General features: G+C 38.6%; 1 protein-coding gene across 2 annotated transcripts in view; it reads right to left on the bottom strand.

The window, feature by feature from the left end:
• Positions 1-5,692: 5,692 nt before the first annotated feature.
• The window catches only part of LOC102422405 (CDGSH iron-sulfur domain-containing protein 1), a 22,282-nt gene continuing 395 nt past the window's right edge, over positions 5,693-27,579 (bottom strand). The window contains exons 2-5 of one of the 2 annotated variants that reach the window (XM_023762571.1): positions 26,585-26,760; positions 26,114-26,377; positions 17,733-17,938; positions 5,693-6,095 (exon numbers count right to left, since the gene is read on the bottom strand). In XM_023762571.1, the coding sequence (XP_023618339.1) occupies positions 6,006-6,095; positions 17,733-17,938; positions 26,114-26,138 (321 nt within the window). In that variant the 5' untranslated portion in view covers positions 26,139-26,377; positions 26,585-26,760 and the 3' untranslated portion in view covers positions 5,693-6,005. Of the gene's footprint in view, positions 6,096-17,732; positions 17,939-26,113; positions 26,378-26,584; positions 26,826-27,579 lie in introns of those variants that run through there. The other variant, XM_023762570.1, reaches the window with a different exon arrangement.

The raw sequence follows: 27,579 nt of genomic DNA, 5'->3' as shown, positions 1-27,579 counted from the left end.
GGTGGCGTCCAGGGTCAGGATGGAAGTAGTAACCAGCCAATGTTATTTTAGCTTTGTGCTAGAAGCCGCTTCCTGGGGGATCCTAAAAGAGAAAGGATGCAGCTGCTTTAAGTGATGACTAAAATGCTCTTTGTTGGAATGGATGTGGAGGTGAAGAGATAAGAAAAAGGTCCAACTTACAGGGCAGACTGCAAGTTGGAAAGATGAAGGCTAAGAAATCGTAAGTAAAAAATCTTAATGGGCCCTAGCCGGTTTTGCTCAGTGGATAAAACGTCAGCCTGTGGACTGAAGGGTCCCAGGTTCGATTCTGGCCAAGGGCACATGCCTGGGTTGCCGGTTCGATCCCCAGTGCGGGGTGTGCAGGAGGCAGCCGATCAATGATTCTCTCTCATCATTACTATCTCTCTATCCTTCTCCCTTCCTCTCTAAAATCAATGAGTATATTTTAAAAAATCGCAATGGCATTGAGGTGAACACAACCTCATTGTGTGGAATGATGGGGTGTAGGGGGAGAGGGTAGTGGAAGAAGCCTGGGTCAAGAAAGTCTGTGGTAAAGAGGATTGCTCTGTGGATGAAGGACATAAATTGAAGTCTACCTTTCATAGTTGGGAGATTTGAAATAAGTTTAACAGATTTACCTAAGTTTAATGGATGACAGAGCCGTAAGAGACATCATCTCTCATATCTATCCTGTAAATGGAGTTAGATGAGCCACTGCTTAAGCCAACAATGAAAGTGTTGGTTGGCAGTATTACTAGAAAAAACAAACAAACAATTTACCTTGCCATAATGAGCATGTGGGCAATGTTCAAAATTATTTTAAACATAAAATAAAGCTGGGAATCTAGAAAACTCTGTATACTTACAAATGAAAACAACTTTTGAAATAACACTTGAAGATCCAGATCGTGACAGAAACTGACTTCTGCTTATCTGTGACAGGTTGGAAGAACTAGAAAGAAATAGACTATCCTGAGATATACAGGTCGTTACTGAAAGGGAAGAACATCTAGTTTGCACAATGCCCACTGGACAACATTCTCAGCTTGGCACTTCTGTTCCACGTTTGTGGTTGAACTGCCCCCCGCCCCCTTTTTTTTCATTCACAGACCTAACCTATCAATACTCCTAATTTATTTATTTATTTTAAAAAATTTTTTGGTTAATCCTCAACAGAGGATATTTTTTCCACTTATTTTTAGAGAGAGTGGAAAGGAAGAGGGAGGAGGTAAGAGAGAGAAACATTGAAGTGAGAGAGACATCAATTGGTTGCCTCCCACCTGAGCCCCTACTGGGGCAGGGGAATCAAACCTGCAACCCAGGTACATACCCTTGACTGGGAATCAAACCGGAGACCCCTTGGTGCATGGACCTATGCTCTAACCACTGAGCAACTGACCAGGGCTTAATACTCCTAATTTATAATCTTAATCATATTCTCTCATTTACTGATTATAATCTTATTGCCAGTCGTTACTCTTTGGCAGGATTTCTGGAAACTTCAGTTAATACATGAAATTTTTAAATGAAATACTTCTTTAAAATACAGAAAAAATATAGACTTTTTTTTTTTTTTTTATAGAGAGGAAGGGAGAGGGACAGAAAGCCAGAAACATCGATGAGAGAGAAACACCCATCAGCTGCCTCCTGCATACTCCCTACTGGGGACGTGCCCGAAACCAAGGTACTACCCTTGACCGGAATCGAACCTGGAACCCTTCAGTCCGCAGGCCAACGCTCCGTCCAGTGAGCCAAACCAGTTAGGGTGAAAATCAGACTTTTCATAGGAAAGGCAGATGTGCAGCTAACAATCATCCTTTGCAAATTTCTATGTTAAAGTTATAGGTTGTGAAAGGATTAGGACAGATTGGCACTGTATTAGTGTGGATCCATGATTGGAAAGTGAATTAAAAACCATTTTTTAACATTAATAATTTTGCATGAAGTCTCAATCCATTGTGCTAATAATCTATATAAAAGCGTCTATATATAAAAATGAAGTATCAAAATCAAATTATGTTTTTTTAATATCTTAAAAAATAAGTCTGAAAACTTTATATAGGATCGTGGCTTACTTGTTCCCACATTTAATAATCTTATAAAAATTAAATTTTAGTTGATAACCTTCTATGAGGTGTGTGTGTGCGCGCGCGCTGAAATTTAGTTTTGGCCTAGAATTTGGAAACAATTGCTTAAAATGCCATTTAGTCCAACCACTTCAATTTCAAGGCTGAGAGGTGAGTGGCTTTGCCTGCAATCAGTGTTAAAATCAGGGAAAGCATAGCTCCTGACCACTAGTAGGGCAATATGCCCTCACAGATAACCAAGCACTAAACATGTTGCTAATTAGGAACCTTGATTGATGTTTATTTTAAAACAAAAATCAAATGCATAATCAAATAAATCCATCTACTTTGTAGTAGACTTTGTAGACATGACTGTAGCTGTTATTTGTCAAGGAAAATAACATCAAATTATAAATTATATAACCCAGGTCATAAATGATGTAATCTAAACTGTGAGCTTTTAATTCTCCAAATGTTGAATTCTCAATTACAGTCTACAGTTATATGCTTAATACATGTCTGTTGCATAAACAGACAAATGTCATTCTAAATCACTGCAGAATCAAGTTTCCTCATAACATTAGAAACTTCTCAACCTAGCCCAAAATCTTATTTTGGAAATCATTGGAACATCAATGATATAGAGGATGAAAAGATGGTGGTGGTGTGGTGAAGTTCTACTTCTCTGATTTTCCAATCAATGAAAATTTAGAAGCTTTAGGGTGCTTAAATGAGAACAGTAATTGCACACGACTTTTGTGTGAAAACATCTCACATTACCTTAGCCACACCTACTTGACCTTTTAGGTTAAGTAACACGAAAAGGTTTTAATATCCAAAGAAATCCTAGTTTAAGAGTATGGACTAGTCCAGCCAGCTCAGTGGTTGAGCATCGACCTATGAACCAGGAGGTCAAGGTTCGATTCCAGGTTGGGGACTCCTGTGCAGGACACCTGCAGAGGTGATGCTATCTGCATTTCACAGGGAGGTGATTATTTCCAATTTCACCATAAACACACACACCCACATTTTCCCTATGCCTTTGAAAAATAATTTTGAGAACTGGTGCTACTTTTTCCCCTCCACTATGAAAATGTGTAATATAATTTCAAATTCAAGATTAAGGAAAGTTTGGTCTATTAAGAGAATGTCCCTTTATCAGAAACTTTAGGAATTCATGGATTTTTTTTCTTTGAAATAACCTTTTAAAAGCAAGATGTGCCCAACCGCTGTAGCTCAGTGGATGAGCGTCCACACATGTACCAGGAGCTCAGTTTGATTCCTGGTCAGGGAACACAGGCTGTGGGCTTGATTCCCCATTGCGGAGTGTGTAGGAGGCAGATCAATGATTCTCTCTCATCATTGATGTTTCTCTCCCTTCCTCTCTCTGAAATCAATAAAACTATATTAAAAAAATAAAAGAATGATGCTTTTTGCTGACCCATTCATACTTATTTTAAAAGGGGGGAGGGGCAAAGAAAAAATTTATCCTAAGAAACTGATAGGTAGAATCTGGGTTTGTGATATTTTAGATTTTGTGAGGATGTGCTTTAAAAACATGTCCAAGTAAGTCAAATGGGTTACTTAAAACCAGCACTCACAATCTGGGGATCAACTTTGTCTACCATAATATGCAAAACTGTATATTTAAAAAATATCAGTGATCATACATGAGAACGCTGATGTCGGGTTTCATTGATTCTTGTGACTTCCAAGGTGATTCTGCATTTTAGCAAGTAGGAGCTTGTGACTGACCACTACTGAGAATCCAATGACACTAAGAATGTTTACCTATTACTTTTGTCAATTTCACATTAGTCTACATTACATATACATCTTGTAATTTTTTCCCTTCTAACCCATAAAACCCAGAATTCTCTTTAAAAAATGTTAACTATGCCTTTCTTCTTTTATTGCTCCTACTTTTCACATTTTCTTTTTTTCTGAATAAGTAATGAATGTAATGCCCTGGACTGACTTTGAAAAGTATGACATAGAGAATGGCTACCATCAACAAATCAACACATGACAAGTGCTGGCGAGGATGTGGAGAAAAGGGAACCCTAGTACACTGCTGGTGGGAATGCAGACTGGTGCAGCCACTATGGAAAACAGTATGGGTTTTCCTCAAAAAAATTAAATATGGAACTGCCATTTGACCTAGTGATCCCACTTATAAGAATATATCCTAAGAAACCCAAAACACCAATCAGAAAAAAATGTATGCACCCACATGTTCATAGTAGCATCTCTATGTTTATAGCTAAGATCTGGAAATAGCCCAAGTGCCCATCAGTAGATGAGTGGATAAAAAAGCTGTGGTACATTTACACCATGGAATACTATGCAGCTGTAAAAAAGAATCTCTAACCCTTTCAGACAGCATGGAGGGACCTGGAGAGTATTATGCTAAGTGAAATGAGCCAGACAGAGAAAGATAAGTATCACATAATCTTACTCATATGTGGAATCTAAAGAACAAAATAAACTGATGAACAAAATACCAGAGACATGGAAGCATGGAACAGACTATGGAATCTCAGAGGGAAGGTGGAGGTTGGGTGGGAAGAGATTAACCAAGAAACTTAAATGCATATATGCATGGCCCATGGACACAGACAATAGTGTGGCGAGGGCCTGGGATGGGGGACGGGGGCAAGCTAGAAAGAGTCAATGGGGAAAAAGAGGGGACATCTATAGTACTTTCAGCAATAAACATGCACTTTTAAAAAAGTGCGACAAAAATATTTGTCTTCAAATTTTGGCGTCTAAGAAAAAGTTAAGAAAAAGATCATACAATTTAAAAGAGGATGTAATTCTTATTTTTCTCCCCAAAATAGTTTTACTAGAACCAGTCATATGGGAAATAAAAATGTTTTCACACCTTTGATCTGGCCCTGTGATTACTATTTGTCATGGATGTGTGGCTTTGTGTTCGAGAGATTTGATATTACATGCTCCAATTAAATGTCCCCATATCAAGTGCTTGCCACTGCTTGGGCTAGAATCCTGGAACATTTAAGACATTCTTCATGACAACTTATGTCTATTTTCTCTGTGATCTAAATAGCCACTATTGGCCCTAACCGGTTTGGCTCAGTGGATAGTGTGTCAGCCTGTGGACTGAAGGGTCCTGGGTTCGATTACCGTCAAGGGCATGTACCTTGGTTGCAGGCATATCCCCAGTGGGGGGTGTGCAGGAGGCAGCTGATTGATGTTTCTCATCGATGTTTCTAACTCTCTATCCTTCTCCCTTCCTCTCTGTAAAAATATCAATAAAATATATATTTTTAAAAATAGCCACTATTGGTTACCTTAATGGATCAATTAAATATCCATGAAGATGAGTACAAAGAAGTTACCACCCCTTTATTATTTACCTGGCCCATTTCTAAATAAGCAGAATAACAAAGTTCATTTTGATTAAAAACTGGGAAAACACAGCAGCCATATTTTCTCAGTGTCACTATCACTGTCAAGAAGAAAACCTAGGTCATAACAGGTTATTCCTAGATTGCATTAAGTCTTAAGAGACTAATGTAGCTGAACCACACCCAATTTACTTTCTAAGTTAACTAATAAAAGGTGATAATTTTTCTTGAAAATTGTAAGTAAATCTGCACATACACGATTTTGAGAATAATTTAATGTTAACTTGAACATACAACTACATTCTAATGTGATTATATTAAATGCAAAGAAACGGATCCTTACAAAACCAAAATAACCCACAGGCCATGAGGTCAGTTTCACTTTTTCCTTTGTTTAAACAAACGTGCACCACGATGGTTCAACAAGTAAGGCAAATGACATGAATATGAAAGCTGCGGTTTGTAATATACCACATCTAGAACCCAGAGAAGGTGAATTAGACTAAAGTGGCAGTCATTCTAATTAAACAATCAGGATGACTTGGTTTGCAGCATGGAAACTGTCGATCTAGGTTTCTTTTCTCTTAATGATCAGAGGTCCCACATTATCTCCAGTCTCTTCGTTGTGTTTTGTGTGAGCTCCATCGCAGAACGGGAACTGGGAAGAGAAAAAGAGAATGTAAAATGTCTCATCACAAAGTCAATATTATGTTTGGCAGAGTGGGGGTGACGTTCAAGTCACATATATATCATGATGACTGAATATAAAATAGCATTCCTATTTGTGATATTTGAGTATGGATTTTGAAAACCCTTCCATGTTTATATACTAGTTATAATTCCGTTTTAGTGAACTGGCTATATCCATTGCCTATTTATTTAAGAGCCTAAGTTCACTTATTTAAGATCAATTTGTATATGATCCCTCTGTTGATCAACTTAATACAATTTTTTCCCCTAAACCTTTTTATTTTGCTTAGTTTTTCATGCCCTTAATTTTCCCATTTTCATACAAATAGGCCTATTTAACATCATACATTTCCTTTCATACATTTCTCTCTTTTTAACATCTTTCATGGAGACTTTTTTCTAAAAATATGGTAGATTCACATTCCGTTTCATGATTTCACATTTTTCATTTTTAAGTAGATTTTTATTGATTTCACAAAGGAAGAGGGAGAGAGCGATAGAAACATCAATGATGAGACAGAATCATCAATTGGCTGCCTCCTTCATGCTCCACTGGGGATTGAGCTTTCAACCTGGGCATATGCCTTGATCAGGAATTGAACAGTGACCTCCTGGTTCCTTGGTCAATGCTCAACCACTGAGCCAAGCTGGCCGGGCTCATGATTTCACATTTTAGATATAGCTGATCTTTTGGTGTCCAGTGGGAGGGAAAGGACAAAAAATTGTTTAAGTGTTTCCCAGAATATGCTCCAAAGAAGTTAGTGCTGCAATATATTCTAATATGGTTTTATTCTGTGTTTAAAAAACATACAAACGACCCACATACAAAGCTATTTTGATTCACAATATACATTATTATTTTACAAAGGTCCTGCTATAAAAAAACTCTATTTTACCCCAAACTCTTCCAAACTGACTAGATTATGGGCATTTTTAACTTATCCACGATCACAACGTTGTATAGAGTACAGTACACTTTGCAAAATGCTGTTCTAGATCTTGTTGCTTCAATATTTTTAGAGGTTGCATCCTAGATTGTTATATCTTTCTTCATAATTTTATCAAAACAAAATATACAATGCCTAGATACAGGTTTGACATTATATTCATCAACCTATTCCACTGGGAAAATAACTGATTAAAATAAGCTTAAAATTGGGCTAGTTTTCCTCTATATTATTACTTTAAAAAAATACCTTTCTAATGATTTCAGAGAGGAAGGGGGAGCTAGAAACATGTATGATGAGAAAGAACCATTGATTGGCTGCCTCCTGCATGCCCCCTGACCAGGAATTGAACCATGACCTTCTGGTTCATAGGTCAATGCTCAACCACTGAGTCATGCTGGCCGAGCCATATTATTCTTTATTAAACCTTTCCTATTAATCCTTTACCTAACTTTATTTAAATTCTACCTATTTATTCTTCCTCATAAACGTGAGAATTTTGTTTTTGCCAAATCCTATTTTATTTCTCTTGCAGTTTTCATTCTCAAGTCTCATGTATTTCTGACAAGATTATTTCTCTTATATGGTCATTGGTTATTATAATTAGGTATATTTTTATACATGACCTCTCTGTGTGTGTGTATGTGTATCACTGGTTTTTGCAAGTATATCCTTCCTACTGTTAAATAATAAAAATAAGGACTCAACAGTGTTTTAGTTGTCTCCTCAGGATTTTACACTTAGAAGGCTCAATTATCACTAGATTATTTTGTTTCTCTCTTTCTATATTTATAGCTTCACTTCTATTTCATGTCACACAATGATAGCTAGCACCTGTTCCATTTAATCTAGAGTTTCATGTTTAGTATAAGGTACACTATTGCATGGAAGGAGCCTGTTTAGAAGAGGATAGTAAGAGTCTTGGCCTTACGAGTAAAATCGCCTGATTACTCACTGGGAAGGGGAATATAATTTCAGATACCTGAAACTAGACAATGATGATATATAATCTTAAACTTTGATATTAGCAGTGTCTATTCAAAAAATTAAAATATTTGATGTTAATGAAATTCAATTTTAATTTTACTATCTGTATATAATTCTGAGAGGCAGTAAATTAACTAAAAATTACAGAAAAACTCAAGGTTTTCAGAATACCTTCTATATCCAGGTATAAGTTTCATCTTGGGGCAATATAAATGTAATACATATGAAGCCTGCATTATTTCTTTTTTTAGGTCAATATGATATGGTACACAGTTTATTCATATTAAAAACAAGTCCTTGCAGCAAAAACATGAACCCACGCTTTCAGGTTTTTTGGCATAGATGAGGAAAGAGGCCATAAAAAAAAAATCAAACTAAAATGTATTCTACAGCAAAGAACAGCATTTCAAAGTGGCATATGTTTGATAAACACATGATTTTACAGCGAGAATGGAAGTTTACATTGTAAAAGACTCCATTTTTATAAATAGCTCACATAAAACATGTCACTGTAAAGTTTCATGCACACAGATTATAAAACACTAGTGACCCGGTCCACAGATTCAGATTTGTGCACACTGAAAGGAAATTAATTAGAAGGTGGCCGGCAGGACGGGACTGGGCCAGATGGGCCGGACACGCCCTGGAGCCAACCTCCCACAGGTCCTCCCCAGCCAGCTGCACATGGGGTGGCCCCACGGCTCGAAAGCCATCTGTGGAGTGAGCGGGGTCCCTCCGGCAGGTGGGGTCCCTCGGCCTGGCCTGCGGGGATCGGGCCAAAACTGTCTCTCCACATCCCCTGAGGGGTCCCAGAGTGCAAGAGGGCACTCTGCAAAGTTGCTGTCATACAGGGTGTGGAACGCAAATGCAAGTGTGCAGTAAACCAGATTCAGGACCGACAGTACCCCAGCAACAACATAACCCACAGCCAAAGGTGGAATTGCGCGGTCCCACAAGGAATCGGGCTCCCTCCTCTGGTTTTGGAGTGCATCACCCGAGAACTGCTGCTGTCAAGTCACTGCACCTCAGCAGCTCCTGCATTGAGTGTCTGCCCCCTGGTGGTCAGTGCATGTAATAGGGACCAGTAGGACGGAGGGAGGGACACTTAGCATATCAGCCTTTTATAAATATAGATATTTCTGGAAAACAAATATCAGTAAGTAAAAAAGCCTCAAATAACTTACTGATGTAGCATGCTTCACTTTTATTTCTTTTTTAATGTCACTGTTAAAAATACTAGAAAATTAATTCATTTTCTCAAATTATTTTTCTCCATATATAGAATCAAGAACAGGAGAGAAATCTATAGAGAATAAAGAAAATCTTATAAAGATTAAGAAAGCCATACATCAGGATGAAACTACAGTCTGGCTGGAATGGTTCAGTTGGTTGAGTGTTGGCCTGTGCACTGAAAGGTTGTCGGTTTGATTTTGGTCAGGGCATGTATATGCCTGGGTTGCGGTTTGATCCCTGGTTGGGGTTCCTACGGAAGGCAACCAATCTATGTTTTTCTCTCTCTCTCCCCGTTTCTCACTCTAAGCATGTCCTTGGGTAAGGATTTAAAAAAAAGAGAGAGAATATACTTTTTACAATAATCTGTTTCTGCCTAAAAACTGAAATTTACATGTTTCACATGTTCTTAAAAGTAAACAAGTAAAAAATAAATATTTGTTTAAAAATTAGTGAGTAGTAGGACCTGTCTATTTGTTAATAAACTTTCATGCTTTTAAAGTGTATGAAAAATGCTTTTATGCCTTTAAAATGTAAACTAGGTATTAAAAACCATTTTGTTCAGAGGCACTGATATCTTTTAATACTACTTTCTATTAACACTTAACCACAGGAATTATTGACTTAGGTCAGAATCATCTCCCTGTGGTTAAGTATTCCCATCATATTTAAGCATTAGGGATTTCTTATTTAAGTTATGAACAACTAAACATTTTCTTTTCAACCAAAGTCATAATGAGCTATTTCAAAATAAGATTAGCAATTTCTTAGGGCTGCTTTGTACATTTCAATAGAATATATTTATTGAAATTACTTCATGATCCTTAATATAGTATAAATGAATGAATGGTAATTACTGGGCATTAAAATTCAAAAAGTAAATTACATAACAATGTTTTCCAGAAAGTGTCTTATTTTATTTTTAACTTTTTTATCCAAGAGAAAGAAAATAAGTGATAGGTAAGTGCTTTCAAACATAATCTAGGAATAGTTTTTTAAAAAATATATTTTTATTGGTTTCAGAGAGGAAAGGAGAGGGAGAGAGAGAGAGGTAGAAACATCAATGATGAGAATCATTGATCCGCTGCCTCCTGCATGCCCCCTACTGGGGATCGAGCCCACAACCTAGGCATGTGCCCTTGACTGGAATCGAACCCGGGACCCTTCAGTCCGCAGGCTGACGCTCTATCCACTGAGCCAACCAGTCAGAGCAGGTATAGTTTTTGCATTAAATATTAATGTAATGAAAACATGAAAATTTTATTAAGCCTCTTTCATTTAAAATGTTGAAATTTGTTAAACCTGTCAAGCAAAGAGCTGAAGTTATAAAAACACAAATGGTATATTTAATTCAGTTCATATAGTATCAATACTTAAAGTTAAAACTAAAAAAGATACAATATTTGATGAAAAAAAGGTTAGGTCATAGTTGATTCTAAAGTTTGTTCTAAGATACTAGTCTTTGTTCATTAATATATCCTGGAGAAAAGTTTGTGAATTAAATTGGCTGATTTTCCTGTATGTCCAGAAAATATCCTAGTATGCTTGTTAAACCAATTAAAAATCCATTCATCTCAGATATCTTTAGAACAGGGTTGGAGAAAGTATGGAGAAGAGATTGAAAGAAATATCTATAAGAAAAAGAAAAAACACTTGGAAAGCTAACATTACCACGGTCTTCATAAAAAACCTAAGATATGTTTATTTTTAAGGGCCCCATATCTCAAGTTATGATGTTTCTGTTTTTAGGGTGATTCAAAATGGAAATAAATACATCTCCTCTTTGAATTATCTCTTCTATCTGCAACTGAAGAAAATTTTATCTTCCTTCTCCAAACTTTGTATTTTTAAGGACAGTTTGGATTATATTCCCAAGGAAGTTGCCTGGGGCCATTCTGGCTCATTACCATAAATCACTCAGAGAAACAGGTTTCCTTTGGTTGAGAAAGTAAACAAAAGCAGTAAGATCTTTGAAACTTCCTGAAAGAATATGACATTTTACACCATTTTTATGTACATCCTTTGGTAAACATAAGATAGTAGATGTAATAGGAAAACATATAAACACAGATTAAGATTTTACAACACGGTCCTTATGTGGATTAACCAACATTCAGAAAATATCCTATTCTGTTTGTTAAATATTCTTTCTATGAAAAAATGGACTCAGTGCAACCCACTTCCAAACCATTAATAGATTGAGACTTTCTATAACACACACACCTCCAAAAACAAAAATAAGCCCACCACTCACCAAAAACCCCAACTCAAACCCTGAAGCTGTAAATAAAGAAAATGGTCCTACATAGGTCCAAAATGGTCCTCGCATTTCATTTCAATTTCAGTTGGCTTGAAGGGCACTTTCTCTTCCTTCTTTTGTATCTGGAGTTAAATTCAGGCTGACTTTGAGCCTTTTGAAATCCTGGAGGTGGAGCTAGGGTTAAGGGTTGAGAGACCCTAGGCCAGTGGTTTTCAACCTTCCTAATGCTGCCACCGTTTAATACAGTTCCTCATGTTGTGGTGACCCCCAACCATAAAATTATTTTCGTTGCCACTTCGTAACTGTAATTTTGCTACTGTTATGAATCTTAATGTAAATATCTGATATGCAGGATGTATTTTCATTGTTACAAATTGAACATAATTAAAGCATAGTGATTAATCACAAAAACAGTAAGTAATTATATATGTGTTTTCCGATGGTGTTAGGCGACCCCTGTGAAAGGGTCGTTCGACCCCCAAAAGGGTCTCGACCCACAGGTTGAGAACCGCTGCTCTAGGCTATAGATAAGGGTCAAGATAACTAAGGACAGGGAAAAAAAGGATGGCTCCTTTTTAACGTTGACTTTTCAATTGGAATTGCTTTCTGAGTTTCTGAACAGGACCATTTTCTGGATAAATGAAAGCCTAGCTCATCTGCTTGGGACACCCAGCTCTCTCTAATATTCCCAGAAAAGGCTGGCAGGGCCCGAGGTGCTGTCCCGTCTGGCTGGCCAAGACATAGGTCACCAGGAATCTTTGGTACCAACTTGTGTAAGAGCCTCAGGAATGACTTAACAGGGACTCTCCCTTCCCTTTGAGAGGGGTGGCTGCTCTCTCTCCCAGGCCTCTTAAAGGATCAAGGCTTTGGGAACATGAAAAGCAGGGCTACAGGTCACTAGCCCAACAACTGGAACCTCAAGATCATTGGGGACCTCAATTTGAGGAATTTACCCAAGTTTATAGGTATTGCAGGAAAACCTGATGGCAACTAGGTGGCTCAGCTTCTTTGCCCTGGGAGACTAATTAAAGCTCAATCATGAAATTCCAGCAAAGCAGATTTTAAAGAGCATACATAGCCCTGCAGGTATGGCTCAGTGGTTGAGCTTTGACCCATGAATCAGGAGGTCAGGGTTCGATTCCCAGTCAGGGCACATGCCTGGGTTGTGGGCTCAATCCCTAGTAGGGGGTGTATAGAATATAGAAGGCTGCCCATCAAGGACTCTCTATCATCATTTACGATTCTATCTCTCCCTCTTCCTTCCTCCCAGAAATCAATAATAATAACAAAAAAATTTTTTTAAAAAGAGCCTAGCCCTAGCTGGTTTGTCTCAGTGGATAGAGTGTCGGCCGGTGGACCGAAGGGTCCTGGGTTTGATTCCAGTCAAGGGCACATACCTGGGTTGCAGGCTCGATCCCTGGTAGGGGGCGTGCAGGAGGCAGCCAATCAATGATTCTCTCTCATCATTGATGTTTCTATCTCTCCCTTCCTCTCTGAAATCAATATATATTTTAAAAATAAATAAATAAAAATTTAAAAAAGAGCCTATATAATCAATTCCTATTCTTATTGTGTTTATGCAAATAACCAGGGCAAATGGAAACTAAACTTAATGTAGTAAATAAATTGGTCTTAATTTGGCTCATTAATAAAAATGAGGGTGATTTTAGGGGGAAAATTTGTTTCAGCAGACTCTGTAATACACAGTTGTTAATATTGGTCTCCAATTCAATTAATTGTCTTTAAAGTTTCATTTTTCACTTATGAATTGAACTAAATCCTGAATTTACCTATTTTCTTAAATATTTAGCTATAACTCTCTAAATTAATGCTTCATTTTCTCCCATCCTTTGACTTGGAATCAGTGGGTACTAAAACACGTTTCTCTCTGCCTACAACAATACAACTCAGCAAATGATGTAACTAACCTACTTGAGGTGAGTGGGGGTGGGGTGGAGTGGGAATCTAGTAAGACTATGTTGCATACTCTTCTCTCTTACATCAAGGTTCCCTCATCTTGTTTCGAAAGTAAGACTATCTTCCTTTTTAAGGCTGAGTTTTACATCTGGGCTTAGTCTCATTTCCTTCCACTCTCTTCCAAGACACCACTGTCTGAAATAGCATCTTCTTCCCCTGTAGTCACTTTAATCATTTCCTCTCTATTGGCTCCTTTCCTTCTCATTGCACATATGGAGAGCCCTTCGGTGAAATATTATGAAATATTATTCAGGCCAGTTTCTGAAACAGCAGAGGGCATACCAATTCTGGGGGGAAGAGGGAGAATGAAGTGTGTTAAAAAATGAATTTCTAGCCCTAATCGGTTTGGCTCAGTGGACAGAGCGTCGGTCTGTGGACTCAAGGGTCCCAGGTTCGATTCTGATCAAGGGCATGTACCTTGATTGGGGGTGTGCAAGAGGCAGCTGATTGATGTTTCTCTCTCATCAATGTTTCTAACTCTCTATCCTTCTCCCTTCCTCTCTGTAAAAAATCAATAAAATATATTTTTAAAAAAATGAATTTCTACACGTTACTAACAGATCTGATTCATTAGCTCTGGGAAAACCACTCGTTACATACATACAACAAACCAGTGATTGTACCTTAAGAATAAATTAGGATTATATTCAAGTTTGTATTACATATAACTTTTTTTGGAAATAGGTAAAAAAGGCATTTACGTTTTATGGTAAAATAATTGGGTTGCATTAAGTAAAAAAATTACTGAATGTAAAAAATTACTGAATGTAACATCTATCTAATCAAAGGTATTAATTACAAGTCTGTGCATTGACATGTAAATGTGTGATTTGGCACCTGTGTGTTATGACAACCTTAGGAACCTCAAGAATGCGGGGAGCTTCCAAAGATGCCTGAAGAAGACCATCCATTAACTTGAGTAATATTCAAAGTAATATTCACTTTGGGAATAAAAAGTATCCAAGATTCAGAGAAAATTCCAAAGTGATAAATCCTAGATGCAAAGAGGATCATTAATGGCATAAAAGGTAAACACACAAAAAAGACTGAGAAAGCTGAAAATAAAATGATTGATCTGGCATTCCTTAAAGTCCAGCTATGGGAAATGGTAATCCCTTGTTTATCCATCTGAAAACTCTAAATTGTATGATGCAAGAATAATCCTGGAATGTTATGTTGAACTATAAAGTCTGATAAACGTTCAAATCACCACCTCTGTCTATTTGTGATTCTTCCTGAAATACTTGAGATCTTGGTCCATGAAAGAATATATTTGCTTTATTGACACTTTACCTTCTGGGAAAACCCAACCAAGGTAAACACACTTTACTTGACCTCAAAGCTAAGCTTTAGAGTCCGCTAAAGCTGTCATCTCATTTCTTTTTCTTTCATTCATTCACATTTACTAAAGATTTGACTTCTAGCATTTTTTATTAAGAATTCATACTTTAAATCACTTGGACACAGCTTCTAATTATTCTGTTGAAATGACACCAAAAGGTCAATTGACTAAGTCTATTCACCTGGTTGACTTTTCACACATGCCAACAACCAAATCTTTGAAACTTTCCCCCTTTCCACTGGGAAGCCGTAATATTCTTAGTTTTCTTCTTAACTCTGGCCCATTTAATCTCCTTTGTTGGCTCTTATTCCTCTTCCCAAAATGCAGAAAATCCCCTAAGAGTTCATACTAAGCCCTTGATTTTTTAAAAAAAATATATTTTACTGATTTTTTACAGAGAGGAAGAGAGAGGGATAGAGAGTTAGAAACATCGATGAGAGAGAAACATCGATCAGCTGCCTCCTGCACAACCCCTACTGGGGACGTGCCTATAACCAAGGTACATGCCCTTGACTGGAATCGAACCTGGGACCCTTGAGTCTGCAGGCCGACGCTCTATCCACTGAGCCAAACCGGTTAGGGCTAAGCCTTTGATTTTTATCTGTATCCAGGATTGGTTGGTTGCATTCCTATGCCTGACTCATCAATTTTGCTGATCTCTATCTCTAACCCTGATGTCTCAACTTCAGTCCCACATTTTCAGATTGTCTGCTGTACATTTCCATTCAAACATCACCGTAAGTTCACTCTTTGAAATAAAACTCCTTATTACTGTCCTAGGAAACCAGCTGTTCACCCTGAATTCCTTATTTCTGTTAATGGCACCATCTCTACAAACTCAAAGGCTTAGATACTTCAGTGAGCGTCAGCTGATCTCCCCCAATCTTTGACAAAAATCATCGTTGCATTTGGCTGATCCTTCCCTCCAAATGTTTCATGTATCTATCTGTTCATTGTTTTCCAGTCCCATAGCTAGCACCCTGGTATAAGTCTTTTAACTTTATGTCTGAAATCCCTGACAAGGAGCTCCCCCAAGTCTGGAGGCACAAACTCCTCACATTGGTACACTCAAGACTCTCTTCAATTTGGACTTATTTCTGGGGGCAGACAGTGCAAGGACAAGACTAGATTCTTCATTGATCCCACCTTTGCTCATATGAGTTCTTTCCAGAAGATTTTGATAAAGTTTCTAATACTTGCTAGTCTATTCAAATGCCACCAATATTTCTGGGCAATTTAACTTCCATATATATATCATTATACCTTCCCAGAAAATTCTAGCCCACAGTGTAACTCTTCTTTTTATTTAAAGCCCTTGTACTGTAACCACTATACACATCTATGATACCTGCTGTTTTACTACTTTTGCCATGCGTGTATATAGAGTAGACATTAAATGAACTATTTAAAATCACGGACTAAAGAACTATTACAACTCTGATTTAGAAATGCCCTCATTTCTACAGGTATTACTTTCTATATTTTGATGAGCAATAAAAGAATGAAACTTATTATAGGCATAATTTTTAAAAACAAACCAGATCTAGTCTATAGAATATTATTGAGGATTATTTCCTAGCAATCCCACTGGTACTTCTGAACAATCCCACATTCCAAATGAATAGTGCTCTTAAGATACAACTTGCAATAGCACTATTAATTTTTGGTTCATATTCTATATGTTCATTAAGCATTTTTAGACACTATGACATAATCTAAGCACTGTATCACTGGATTATGCAACATCAATTGTCTTGGGAGAAGGGAGTTAGTGGGATATGCTTTCCAGTGCCTACTATGTGATATATTGATTTGTGATAATGGCTCTGCAGTACAGGAAGAGGTCCCTCACATAACGTGCCTTCAGAAAGTCAGTCAGTGTATGAAGCTTTTCAAGGTGACCTTAGAAGAGTAATTTGCCATCTTTAGATCAGTAGCTGTCATCACTGTCTAAAAGCTGCAGGTATCACAGATGACACTTCCAAATGGAACCTGATGAAATGCAAATCTCACAAAAGAAAGTAAGATTTAAAAAAATACAATGTTAGACATTTAACTACAGAAGCTGCAGCTTAAAGAAAGTTTAGGATACAGGGTCAATATGTTTACCAGATAAAAAATTTCAAGGCAAATTTTCCCAAACTTTCTCTTGAAATTTCTAAAACTTTTCCTAGAATCCAGGAGTTTGAAAACTCAAGAAAACATTTACCTCTTCTGTTTCTTTTTCTTTTTCTTTTTTTCACCTCTTCTGTTTCTGTGTTTAGGCTGCATACATCCTTTCGTGGGATAGCAGAGGCTAAGATCCACTTGAGGAGGAAATCTTTACGACTAAATAAAGAGATTTCTTTCTCTTCTTTGGCTAAGAATATGGTTATATTCACCTGAACTCAAGGATAATATGATGTAATTTTACTTTATAGTGGTTATACATTTTATTTTAAACCATTCTTGTGTGTGTGTGTGTGTGTTTACTGATTTCAGAGAGAGTAAGGGAGAGGGAGAAAGGAATAGAAACATCAATGATGAGAGAGAATCATTGATGGGCTGCCTCCTGCACGCCCCCTACTGGGGATCAAGCCCGCAACCCAGGCATATGCCCTGTCTGGGAATTGAACCGTGACCTCCTGGTTCTTGGGTTGATGCTCAACTACTGAGCCAAACCAGCAGGGCAGTGGTTATACATTTTAGTAACTATATTCCTGAAGAGTATAAGGAAAACAGAGAAGAACAGGATCCATCAAAAATTTTTTTAAAAGGGCTGGCTATCTTAACATTATCTGGTGATACCTGTTTGATAGAATAGTTTAAAAAAAGAAGTATTTCATTAAAAATGGTACTAATATAAAGGACTTATTTCCTCACCTTTTTGGACCTCCAACAACGGCAGTACACAGCTTTATCTCCCAAATCCTCCATGTCAAAAGCATGTACGACCTTGGGGTCATCTTTCTGAATGTGGAGGTTAACCATGTTTTTGTTGCGATGATCTTTAACATAAAATTTTTTGTAAGCTAGATAACCAATTGCAGCTGTTCCAGCAGCAATGGTAACTGCTGCGATCCATTCAACTAGAGCAGAGGAGAAAAACAGGAATAATTATCAAAATTATTGATAAATATGTATAAAATATACACTAATAATCTAATATAATGTTCAGGAAATCCAATTTTTGAGCATTTAGCATCTCAATAATCAAAGTTGGTTTTTAATATTAACTTTATGGTCAGATCACACTGATGTAAAACTTTGTTAAGACTTTCCCCAGCCCATAGCAATGATAGCTAAATTACAACAGAAGAGGGAAACTTAAAAATCACTTTATAGATAGAGAAAAACAAGGCTTAATAATATTTTTAAAGAGTTCATAAAAAGATTTAAAATAACATGTGAGTCTATAGATACCAATTGCTCTAAAAAATACAGACAAAACCATCCTTAATAGTAAACATTCAAAGGGATAAATCCGACATGATTCTGGGCTCCAAAGTCATTAAAAAGTTGTTTCTTTACATTTCAAAGTGCCGCCTCATTAAAATAAAAATCAGAATGGACTAGTTTCATATTAAACATGAGTAATATAATTACAGTTATATTCTCATTTAATAAATTCCGATTTTTCATTATCCATCAGTGGATGATTATCTAAATTCCCTACAAACTTCATTTTAAATTTAATGACATTTTGGGGGTTGAGGAGCTGGGTGAAAAAGGCGAAGGGATTAAAAAGTACAAATTGGTAGTTACAAAATAGTCGCAGGGATATAAGCACAGGATAGGGGATATAGTCAATAATACTGTCATAACTATGTATGGTGCCAGGTGAGAACTAGAGTTATCATGGGATCACTTTGTAAGTTATATAATGTCTAACCACTAAGCTATACACCGGAAACTAATGTAAAATAATATGGAATGTCAACTGTAATTGAAAAATAAAAAAAATAAGTTTAATGACATTTTTCTACTCAATTATTTGCTTGACCAACAGGCCATCTATTTATTTTTTTCTACATAGCTTTCTTTTTCAAGGAGCCCTTAGAAACCCAAGCACTTAACAGCTACCCCATATCCAGAGACTGCTGGAGAGGAGAAAGTTCTGCATAGTCTGGTTAGCCTCAGAGGACAGCTGTCTATTCCCAGCACGGAGTGGACTGCAGGAAAAAGTTGAACAGGGGTCAGGATAAACACACTGGACTGCTTCCCAGCACTTCCTGAGTTAGATCTTCATAGTGTTTGAAATAAGTTCCCAGACTATCAAATAAAGCCCTAGAGAGATAAGTATAAAAAACACATTCCAAGGCCAAATAAAAACATATAATGAGTAACTAACTGTATGGCTTAATTTGCACTATTCAGTCAAATGTCTTATTAACCATCGTACCCACCAGTGCCTTACATAAAATTGGAACTAATTCTTACAGAACTCTATGGGAAAAGAATAACTATTCTCACACTTAGTTTCTTTTATCTTGGTCTTCTCTTAGCTTATTTAATAATCTAGTGTTTACCAATGCTTCTAATTAACATGTTCCTTGTATTCTATTTTCAACTACAATATTTTTCTCTACAAAGTAATTTAGTTTGTTTTCCTTCCCCCAACATTTCCATTCCTCCTGCTATAATCCCATAAAATAAACATTAGTGCTATGTTCTTCCCAGGTGCTGCATGACTGAGAAAACAAGTTAATAAGTCATTTGACAGCTTCAAACCTTTGGCCTCACTGAAGGATGTGTTTTAACTGAACATTTTGTGTAGGTTTGTCTTGAATTTTAGTGCTGCTTCACAGTATTTCCCCATGGCAATTCCAAGCAGGGCTGAAACTTTGCTCTAATTTCTAGCTTGATTCATGATTTTTTTTAATTTTAAAAAATATTTTTATTGATTTCAGAGAGGAAGGATGAGGGAGAGATAGAAACATCAACGATGAGAGAGAATCATTGATTGGCTGCCTCCTGCACGCCCCACACTGGGGATTGAGCCCACAACCGGGCATGTGCCCTGACTGGGAATCACATTGTGACCTCCTGGTTCACAAGTCGACACTTAACCACTCAGCCACGCTGTCCAGGTAATGAGCTTTCTTTTTGATGCATTATTTACCTTGGAACCTCCTTAAGAAAATATTCTAAGTCAGGAGCTATGGCAATCCACTTCTTTGCTAATAGAAAGCCACTCTGAATATTAATGTACTTATCACAAAATGGGCTAAAATATTGCTTTATATAGTATATGTTCAGTTATGTTTGCTGAATATTATCTTTAGAAGAAATTTAAAAGGGGGAATATCCTGAAAGACTAACACAATTTCTTAAATGCTGTTGATCTTAATTGCACTCTACTTTTTGGTGAATCATGAAGCAATCTCTGATTTATTTTAATGGCGCCTACATTTACAAAAAAGCCTGAGACCCAAAGGACCCCAATTGACTAATATTAATTTGTCTCACAATATAAAAAGAGAATCCAATAGGATTTTCTACCTGAAACTTAAAATAGGCTAAAAGAATCTTTTTTACTCATTAAAACATTCTTCTATTCTCTTATCTTATACTAGAGGCCCAGTGCATGAATTCGTGCACAGGTGGGGGGGGGTCCCTTGTCTGGCCAGTTATTGGGGACAACTGGGGGGGCTGGCCGGCTGGGGGGAGGGACTGTGGGAGGTTGCCCAGCCAGGGGGAGGGACCGCGGGAGGTTGGCCAGCTGGCCACGCGCGCAAGGTTGGCTGTGGGAGCACACTGACCACCATCTCCTGTGTTGAGCGTCTGCCCCCGGTGGTCAGTGCACGTCATAGCAACTGGTCGACAGATCATTCGGTCGTTCGGTCACTTAGGCTTTTATATATATAGATTACCAACTTAATCCATATGGTAACCTTTTTTTTTAAACATTTTTTTAAAAACATTTAGTTCCCCTGGATTTTTTGATGGGGAAGAAATGACAGAATAACTGACAAGGAACAGAGGCAATAGTAAATGAAAGAAATGGGAACTGACTCTAGGTATCACCCAAGAGTGGTTGTTCCATGAGGAATCAAAACAGGCACTCTGTGACCCTATGTAAATGCCACACACACACAAACACATGCCTGCTAGGAAAATGGCTTTGTAGTTGCTCCAGTGAGTTTTTCTTAGAATTACAGAACTAGAGAAGGTATTAAGAAAAGAATTTCCATTTCTTCTTTTCTTCCTCCCCAAATTCTAATTCTCTAATCTCTTTAGAGACAAATGTAAAATTTCTCAGAATAAGAAAAATGCTGTTTATGATTTTATTACTGCAGCCTCAAACAGCCTTTTCTGGCAAAAAGCTGTGGATGTCACTGGCAATGAGGGAAAAGAAGGAAAAGGAAACTATATGAAGATATATAAGAATGATGATGGATTCAAAAGCTAACAATTAGAATAGAGAACGAATTGAAAACCAAAGTAACATTTAGTCTTTGTTAGTATATATTAAGAATAAACACAACCTTAGAGGCAACAGGGACTTTACCAAGACCCAATTAAATTTTTTATTGATTGATTGATTGATTTTAGAGAGAGAGGAAGGGAAAGAGAGAAACATCGATTTGCTGTTCCACTTATTTATGCATTCATTGGTTGATTCTTGTATGTGCCCACAACCTTGGTGTACCGGGAGGATGCTCTAACCAACTGAACTACCCAGCCAGGGCTAAGATCTAATTCTTAAAGACATTTCAGTTGACAACTTCCTGACATTATTTCTGTTTCTTCTGGTTTATTTTTATTTTTTTTAAATATATTTTTATTGATTTCAGAGAGCAAGCGAGAAACATCAATGATGAGAGAGAATCATTAACCGGCTGCCTCATGCACATCCCAAGCCCACAATCTGGGCATGTACCTTGACCAGGAATAGAAACATGACCTCCTGGTCCATAAGTCAATGCTTAACCACTGCGCCTCACCGGCCCGGCTGTCTTTTCTGGTTTATGTTCACTTCCATTTTTCTATAGGCATCTCTCAAGGTACAGTATTCCTTATAGTTAGATCAAATCCCAGCTTATCCAACCTTCCTTAACAATGCTTTCTATCTACACAAATACCGTAAGCCAATATAAAGAACAAAATACAGATACATTCCTAAATAATTCCTACCTGTCTTACTCTTCCCTTGGCCTGTTACTGTATAATCTCTGGCTTTATCCGTTAGAATTATTTAGAGATAGAGAAAATATGAACGTGTTCCAAAATCCTACACCATTATTTATAACCCATTCCTCTGATTTTCTCTAGTGTGGGAATTATTTTGCTTTAATTTACACAGAAATCTCACCCTGCTTCTTTTCCTTTAGTCCCTTTCTGCCCCAAACTGTTCACTCCAGCCTGTCAACTGCCACAGAATCAAAATGTTCCTTTCATCTCAGGAGAGGGGGAGGGGAGCTGTGTTTAAATCTTTCCCTCCCTTGGTCTCCCCCAGATTGGTAGGCTGTACCTGGTAATGTTTTCTCTCAAGGCCTGGCATACAGGTGGTATTCAATATAAATTGTGTAAGAAGAAATAATAGATTGCTAATTTGATTTTACGGCTCCATCTGCCTATCAGACCATCACATTGCTCTTACACCAAATAACTTATCTTTGGCCTCATCGTAATCTATTGTTTCAAAGTTTGAAATTTAAATATTTCCTGAGATTAAAAATAAAAACATTTATTATGAAATGTTTCAGACATACACAGAGAATATTCTAATGAACTCTCATTTACTCAGCTCCAAGAAATATCAGCTCACCACAATTTTGTTTCCTCTATCTCACAAACCTCCTAGTTCAGTGATGGCGAACCTTTTGAGCTAGGCGTGTCAGCATTTTGAAAAACCCTAACTTAACTCTGGTGCCGTGTCACATACAGAAATTTTTTGATATTTGCAAAAAACAAAGATTTATATTTTTGATATTTATTTTATATATTTAAATGCCATTTAACAAAGAAAAATCAACCAAAAAAATGAGTTCGCGTGTCATAGGTTCGCCATTACTGTCCTAGTTACTTGTTTATAACGCAAAGGAGCTTCTTTTTTATTGTCAGATCTGTACATTCTTTCTCAAAAAGCCAAACCATTAACAATTACTTTAGGATGACTCAAGGAATTTATTAAATCCAAATGAATTAGTTTTAGTAAAATAAACAAGGATATAAAAGTTAGAGAGTAAGAATTTATGAAATTTAGTTTTGGTTACACACATTGTAGCATTCAAGGTTTGGGATGAATAATAAAACACAAGGTAGATAGATGAACACCTATTTTATAATCTGAGGATAAAGCAAAGTATGAAAAAAAGTGATTTGAGGGGACAGATTAAGGAAGGCCTTTTAAAATATAGGGTGTCCCAAAAAATGTATACACACACACTTTGAATAATTATAAAGGTAGTGTTTATTAAAATCCATATCATTTTCAAAATTGAGCTATCAGCTGTTAAAGTGTGTATACATGTAACACCTGTAGTTGGTTAAGTTGGCTCTTTTTCTTTTTAAAGATGAGGGTGAATTATGAGTTGCTTTGGGCTGACGAGAAGAAAACCTCTGAGTGACAGGACTTAGATCATTAGATATCATTAGTGAGGCAAGAGTTTAAGGAAGCAGGAGAAAATGGCAACTGGAAGACGTGGAGAATGACCTCAGTTAAGGGGAAGGATTACAGATGAGAGCGGATTCAGTGAGTTTTGGAGGTATCGAGGAGCAAAATATTTAGCAAACTTCGTCTATCAAGTATGTGGAGGAGTCCTTAGCGACTCCTTAGTAGTAAAAGCCATTTAATGATAGAAACTATAATAAACTACAATAAAATATCTGATATGAAATTAAAAGTGAGTTTGGTATAAGCATGTCACTTACACCCCAATAAGGAAATACAAGTTTAGTATAATAGACCAAATGGTCAAGAGCCATTTCAATGAGTGGGATCTTTGGATACCAATTTCAGTCACTCATCCTCATTACTTCTCCCAGATTCATGTCCTGGCCTGAGGCCCATCACTTTTACTTATAACCCACTCATTATTTTCTTCTGAATATAAACAAGAATTTTGTATGCACACACACATACATATACTTATATTGTGGTTACCATTGTCAAATACTATTCTATGCCCTTTATAATTATTAACTAAATTAACTAAGAAGAGGCATGGTCATCTTCCCCAAAATCAAATGATCTAAAATGATTTTCAATCTAGTAAAAACTAATAGGTTTGGTTTAAAACTTGAGAGAACAATGTGAGCTCTTATCATTACAAGGTGGATTCCCAAGACATTCTCTGTCCCTACTTTGCCACACAACTATATCTGAGAAAGAAGGTGCTAGTAGAAAAGATTTACAAAGGCGTTGGGCCTTTTCCCAGAATCCTCATAACAACCGTTCTGCTTTTATTTATTTGTTTTATTTATTTATTTATTTTTTATTTCAGAGAGGAAGGGAGAGGGAGAGAGAGATAGAAACATCAATGATGAGAGAGAATCATTGATCGGCTGCCTCCTACATGCCCCCCACTGGGGACTGAGCCTGCAACCCTGGCATGTGTCCTTGACCGGAACCGGGGACAGTCAGTCCACAGCTACTTCTCATAACAACCGTACTTTAAGTTAATAACCCTCTTCACCAAGCAATTTCCTACCCCTTAGAAAATTGCAAACTAATGGGAAAGTCACTTTTAGATTCCCTTACGGTTAGATTAAAAAAAAAATACAAAAAACAAATCTGTCTTAATTGCAAGAAAGATTAGCCTGTGTAGGTAGTATTAAGAAGCACTATGGTTCACCTATTTCACATTTCAATAGTATGCTACCAAACCAGAGTTTAGAGCCTGTTTATACAAAATGACTCCACATTTTAAGGACACATTTTGGAATCTTGCCACCCATATCACACAGGTGCAAACTGTCTTCCTAAAAAATTACCAGTGGCTCAAGTCACACGAGTATCCTATTTTACACAATAGTTTTATTCCTGAGAAAATACACGTTTGTTTAAAACACACATACAAAAATCAATCCCTACTTTAAATGCACCGAAGTGCCTCTATTTGAGACTCAAGATGAGCCTCCTTTGACATAATTTTTGCAAATAATCACCTCCTATATATACCTCATTAGTAACTTAAATATGTCATGGGTTGTCACCCTTACTCTAACAGTAACTTTGGCAACAGAAGAGGAATTCTCCAATGTATAGAATCTATTACAAAATTAGGGCTCAAACGAGTAGGAATCTTTTACAGACTCTGGCATTCTAGGTAGTCAATATTTACTGAATAAATCAATTGGGCTCGTTTTAATTAACTTCTGGACAATCTCTTTACCTTTACTTAACTACTGTTACAGGTAACCAAACCTTGAGGTGTGGCATTTTATACTGGGCAGAGAGAGAGAGAGAGAGAGAGAGAGAGAGAGAGATCACATGTATCGTGTAGCTGGTGCACAGTATTATATTAATAGTTATAACACCACCAAGAATTGTTATGAAATGAAGTTCACATTAACTGACTTCCAGAAAGTCTCTTTAATTTTAATTGGACCTTCTGTGAAGTGACACTTCCAAACGCTAGGTACTAGCACATGGGGAGCAAGGCTGGAAAAAAAGAAAAGAAAGGCTCCATGAGCTCGGTTTTCAATCTTCTCTCCTGGACTACAGCCAGGAAGCGCCAGATGCCAGAGGCATAATGAAAAAGTGGGAAAACTTAAGATCTCGGATTGGCTTTCTTCCCTTTAAAAAAAAAAAATGTGCGAAACTAAAATGTGATTAGTCATGCATCCCTTCAGGGTTGCAGGCAATACACGCTCAGACTCCACGGTGATTTAAACGTGAGGAGGGGGAAACAGGTTTTTGTTTTGTTTGTTTTTCCTCTCCTTTTTTTTCTTTTTTTCTTTTCCCCAAGCCCTATTCCTTCAGAACACAGAGGGGGCTCCAGAGAGAAAACCAGAGAGAAAAGCTAGCGGCGGGATCATTAGGGTTTGGCTAGTTAGCGGAAACCTGATCCGGACCTGGGTAGAGAGATGTCTGCCTGGTCCCCACGCCAAAATATGCCCGGGGATACCGCCAATCCACACCGCTTTCCCCGTTCGGCCCAGGGAGCCCGCAGGTCGGCCAAGAGCTTGCCCTTGGGCATCTCAAGGTGACCAGACCGGCGGACGCCCGGAGCAGCGGTAACAGCCAGGAGAGGTGCTGACGAGGCTGCACTCGTGCGCAGGCCGCCAGCCTCACCCGCTCCCGGGCCCCACTTCACCTCGTACGTTGGAAGATAGGCTCATGGCGCCGTCGCTTGCAGGGCGTGTGCACCGGACACTGAACCCCAACCGGCTAGCGCGGACAGGCCGAGTCAAGGTGCGAAAGGCGTCCTAAGGGCACCGACTCCGGGCAGCGACCGCGGCTACCGCGCAGGCGCCGCGGCAGTCCGTAAGCACGTGCGTATTCTCCACCCCGGCTGCTGCTGAGCATGCGCAGAGCGGCGTCCGGGGCCTCCAGGAAGTCCGCGGTCCGGTTTTGACAGCTGCCGGAGGAGGGGGGAGGAAGGGAGCTAGAGAGGTCGCCACTGAGTTTGCGCAATCTTGCGGGGCGGGGCCCGGAGTCCGGTGGCAGGGCCTCGGGAATAGGGAGTCCAGGCCAGATTTTACGTCTCTCCCAGTGTGAGGGTTTCCCCAGGCACTGGACAGGTGTTAGAGAGACATTTGCCACGATCAGATATCTAAGATCTTACCTAAAAATTTCTTGTCCAGACCGGTACCTGCGAGGCCGAGTCGACCTTTCTTACAGAATGCCAGTGGCAGACACAGAAATCAAGTGCTGAGCCCCATTCCGGAATCTCTCCTCGCTCCCGGTGCACGTCCCTTTCTTCTGCCTTTGACCCAGCTGTTGAGGACCTTGGAACCTGTGCTAAGGGGTCGAGTGGGAGAGAGAGAGAACAGGCTAATTTAAAAAAAAAAGTGCTTGAATTTTTTTTCAGTACAACTTGGGGGGAAAAAAGATTATTCTCTCCCATCTACAGTGTGAAATCAGTGTCAGTTCCAAAATTTTTTATAAGAGCCGTTTAGGGGCACCAAAGGGCTAACAGCGGTTCTCAACCTGTGGGTCGCGACCCCCTCGGCGGTCAAACGACCCTTTCACAGGGGTCGCCTAAGACCATCCTGCATGTCAGATATTTACATGACGATTCATAACAGTAGCAACATTTCAGTGATGAAGTAGCAACGAAAATAATTTTATGGTTGGGGGTCACAACATGAGGAACTGTATTTAAAGGGCCAGAAGGTTGAGAACCACTGGGCTAGGATGAACTTGCAGGGTGTTTTGAAGGCGCGTCTTCTAAGGCGCTGCCTGTCTTGACTATCGTTTCTGTGTGGGGTGGCAGCGGCAGGGAGTGGATGCAGGGACGGGGTGGCCTCCCCAGCCACCCTGGGCGCGGCCGCGGCCGCCCAACTCTCCTGACCCGGCACTGGCCGCTCCTCGCCGCTGGGAGCCCGCGGCGCCTGGGAGCCAACCCCCGGGAGCGCTGAAACGCGCCCCGAATGAATGAAAGCGCCACCGCAGCCACGGTCTCCGAACGCCCACCCGGGGTTGGCGAGTGGGGGACCGCGAGTGTGCGCGCCCCGGCCGGGGGTCCCGGCGGCGGCCTCCGGGCATGCTCAGTGGCGGCGGCGGCCGCGGATCGCGCAGTCGGAGGCTCGCGGCGGCGAAGCGGGCGGCGCTGACGCG

Source organism: Myotis lucifugus, unplaced genomic scaffold, assembly GCF_000147115.1.
Source record: "Myotis lucifugus unplaced genomic scaffold, Myoluc2.0 scaffold_253, whole genome shotgun sequence".
NCBI lineage: Eukaryota > Metazoa > Chordata > Mammalia > Chiroptera > Vespertilionidae > Myotis > Myotis lucifugus.
The sequence above is the reverse complement of the archived record's forward strand: the minus strand, read 5'-3'. Positions and strand labels throughout refer to the sequence as shown.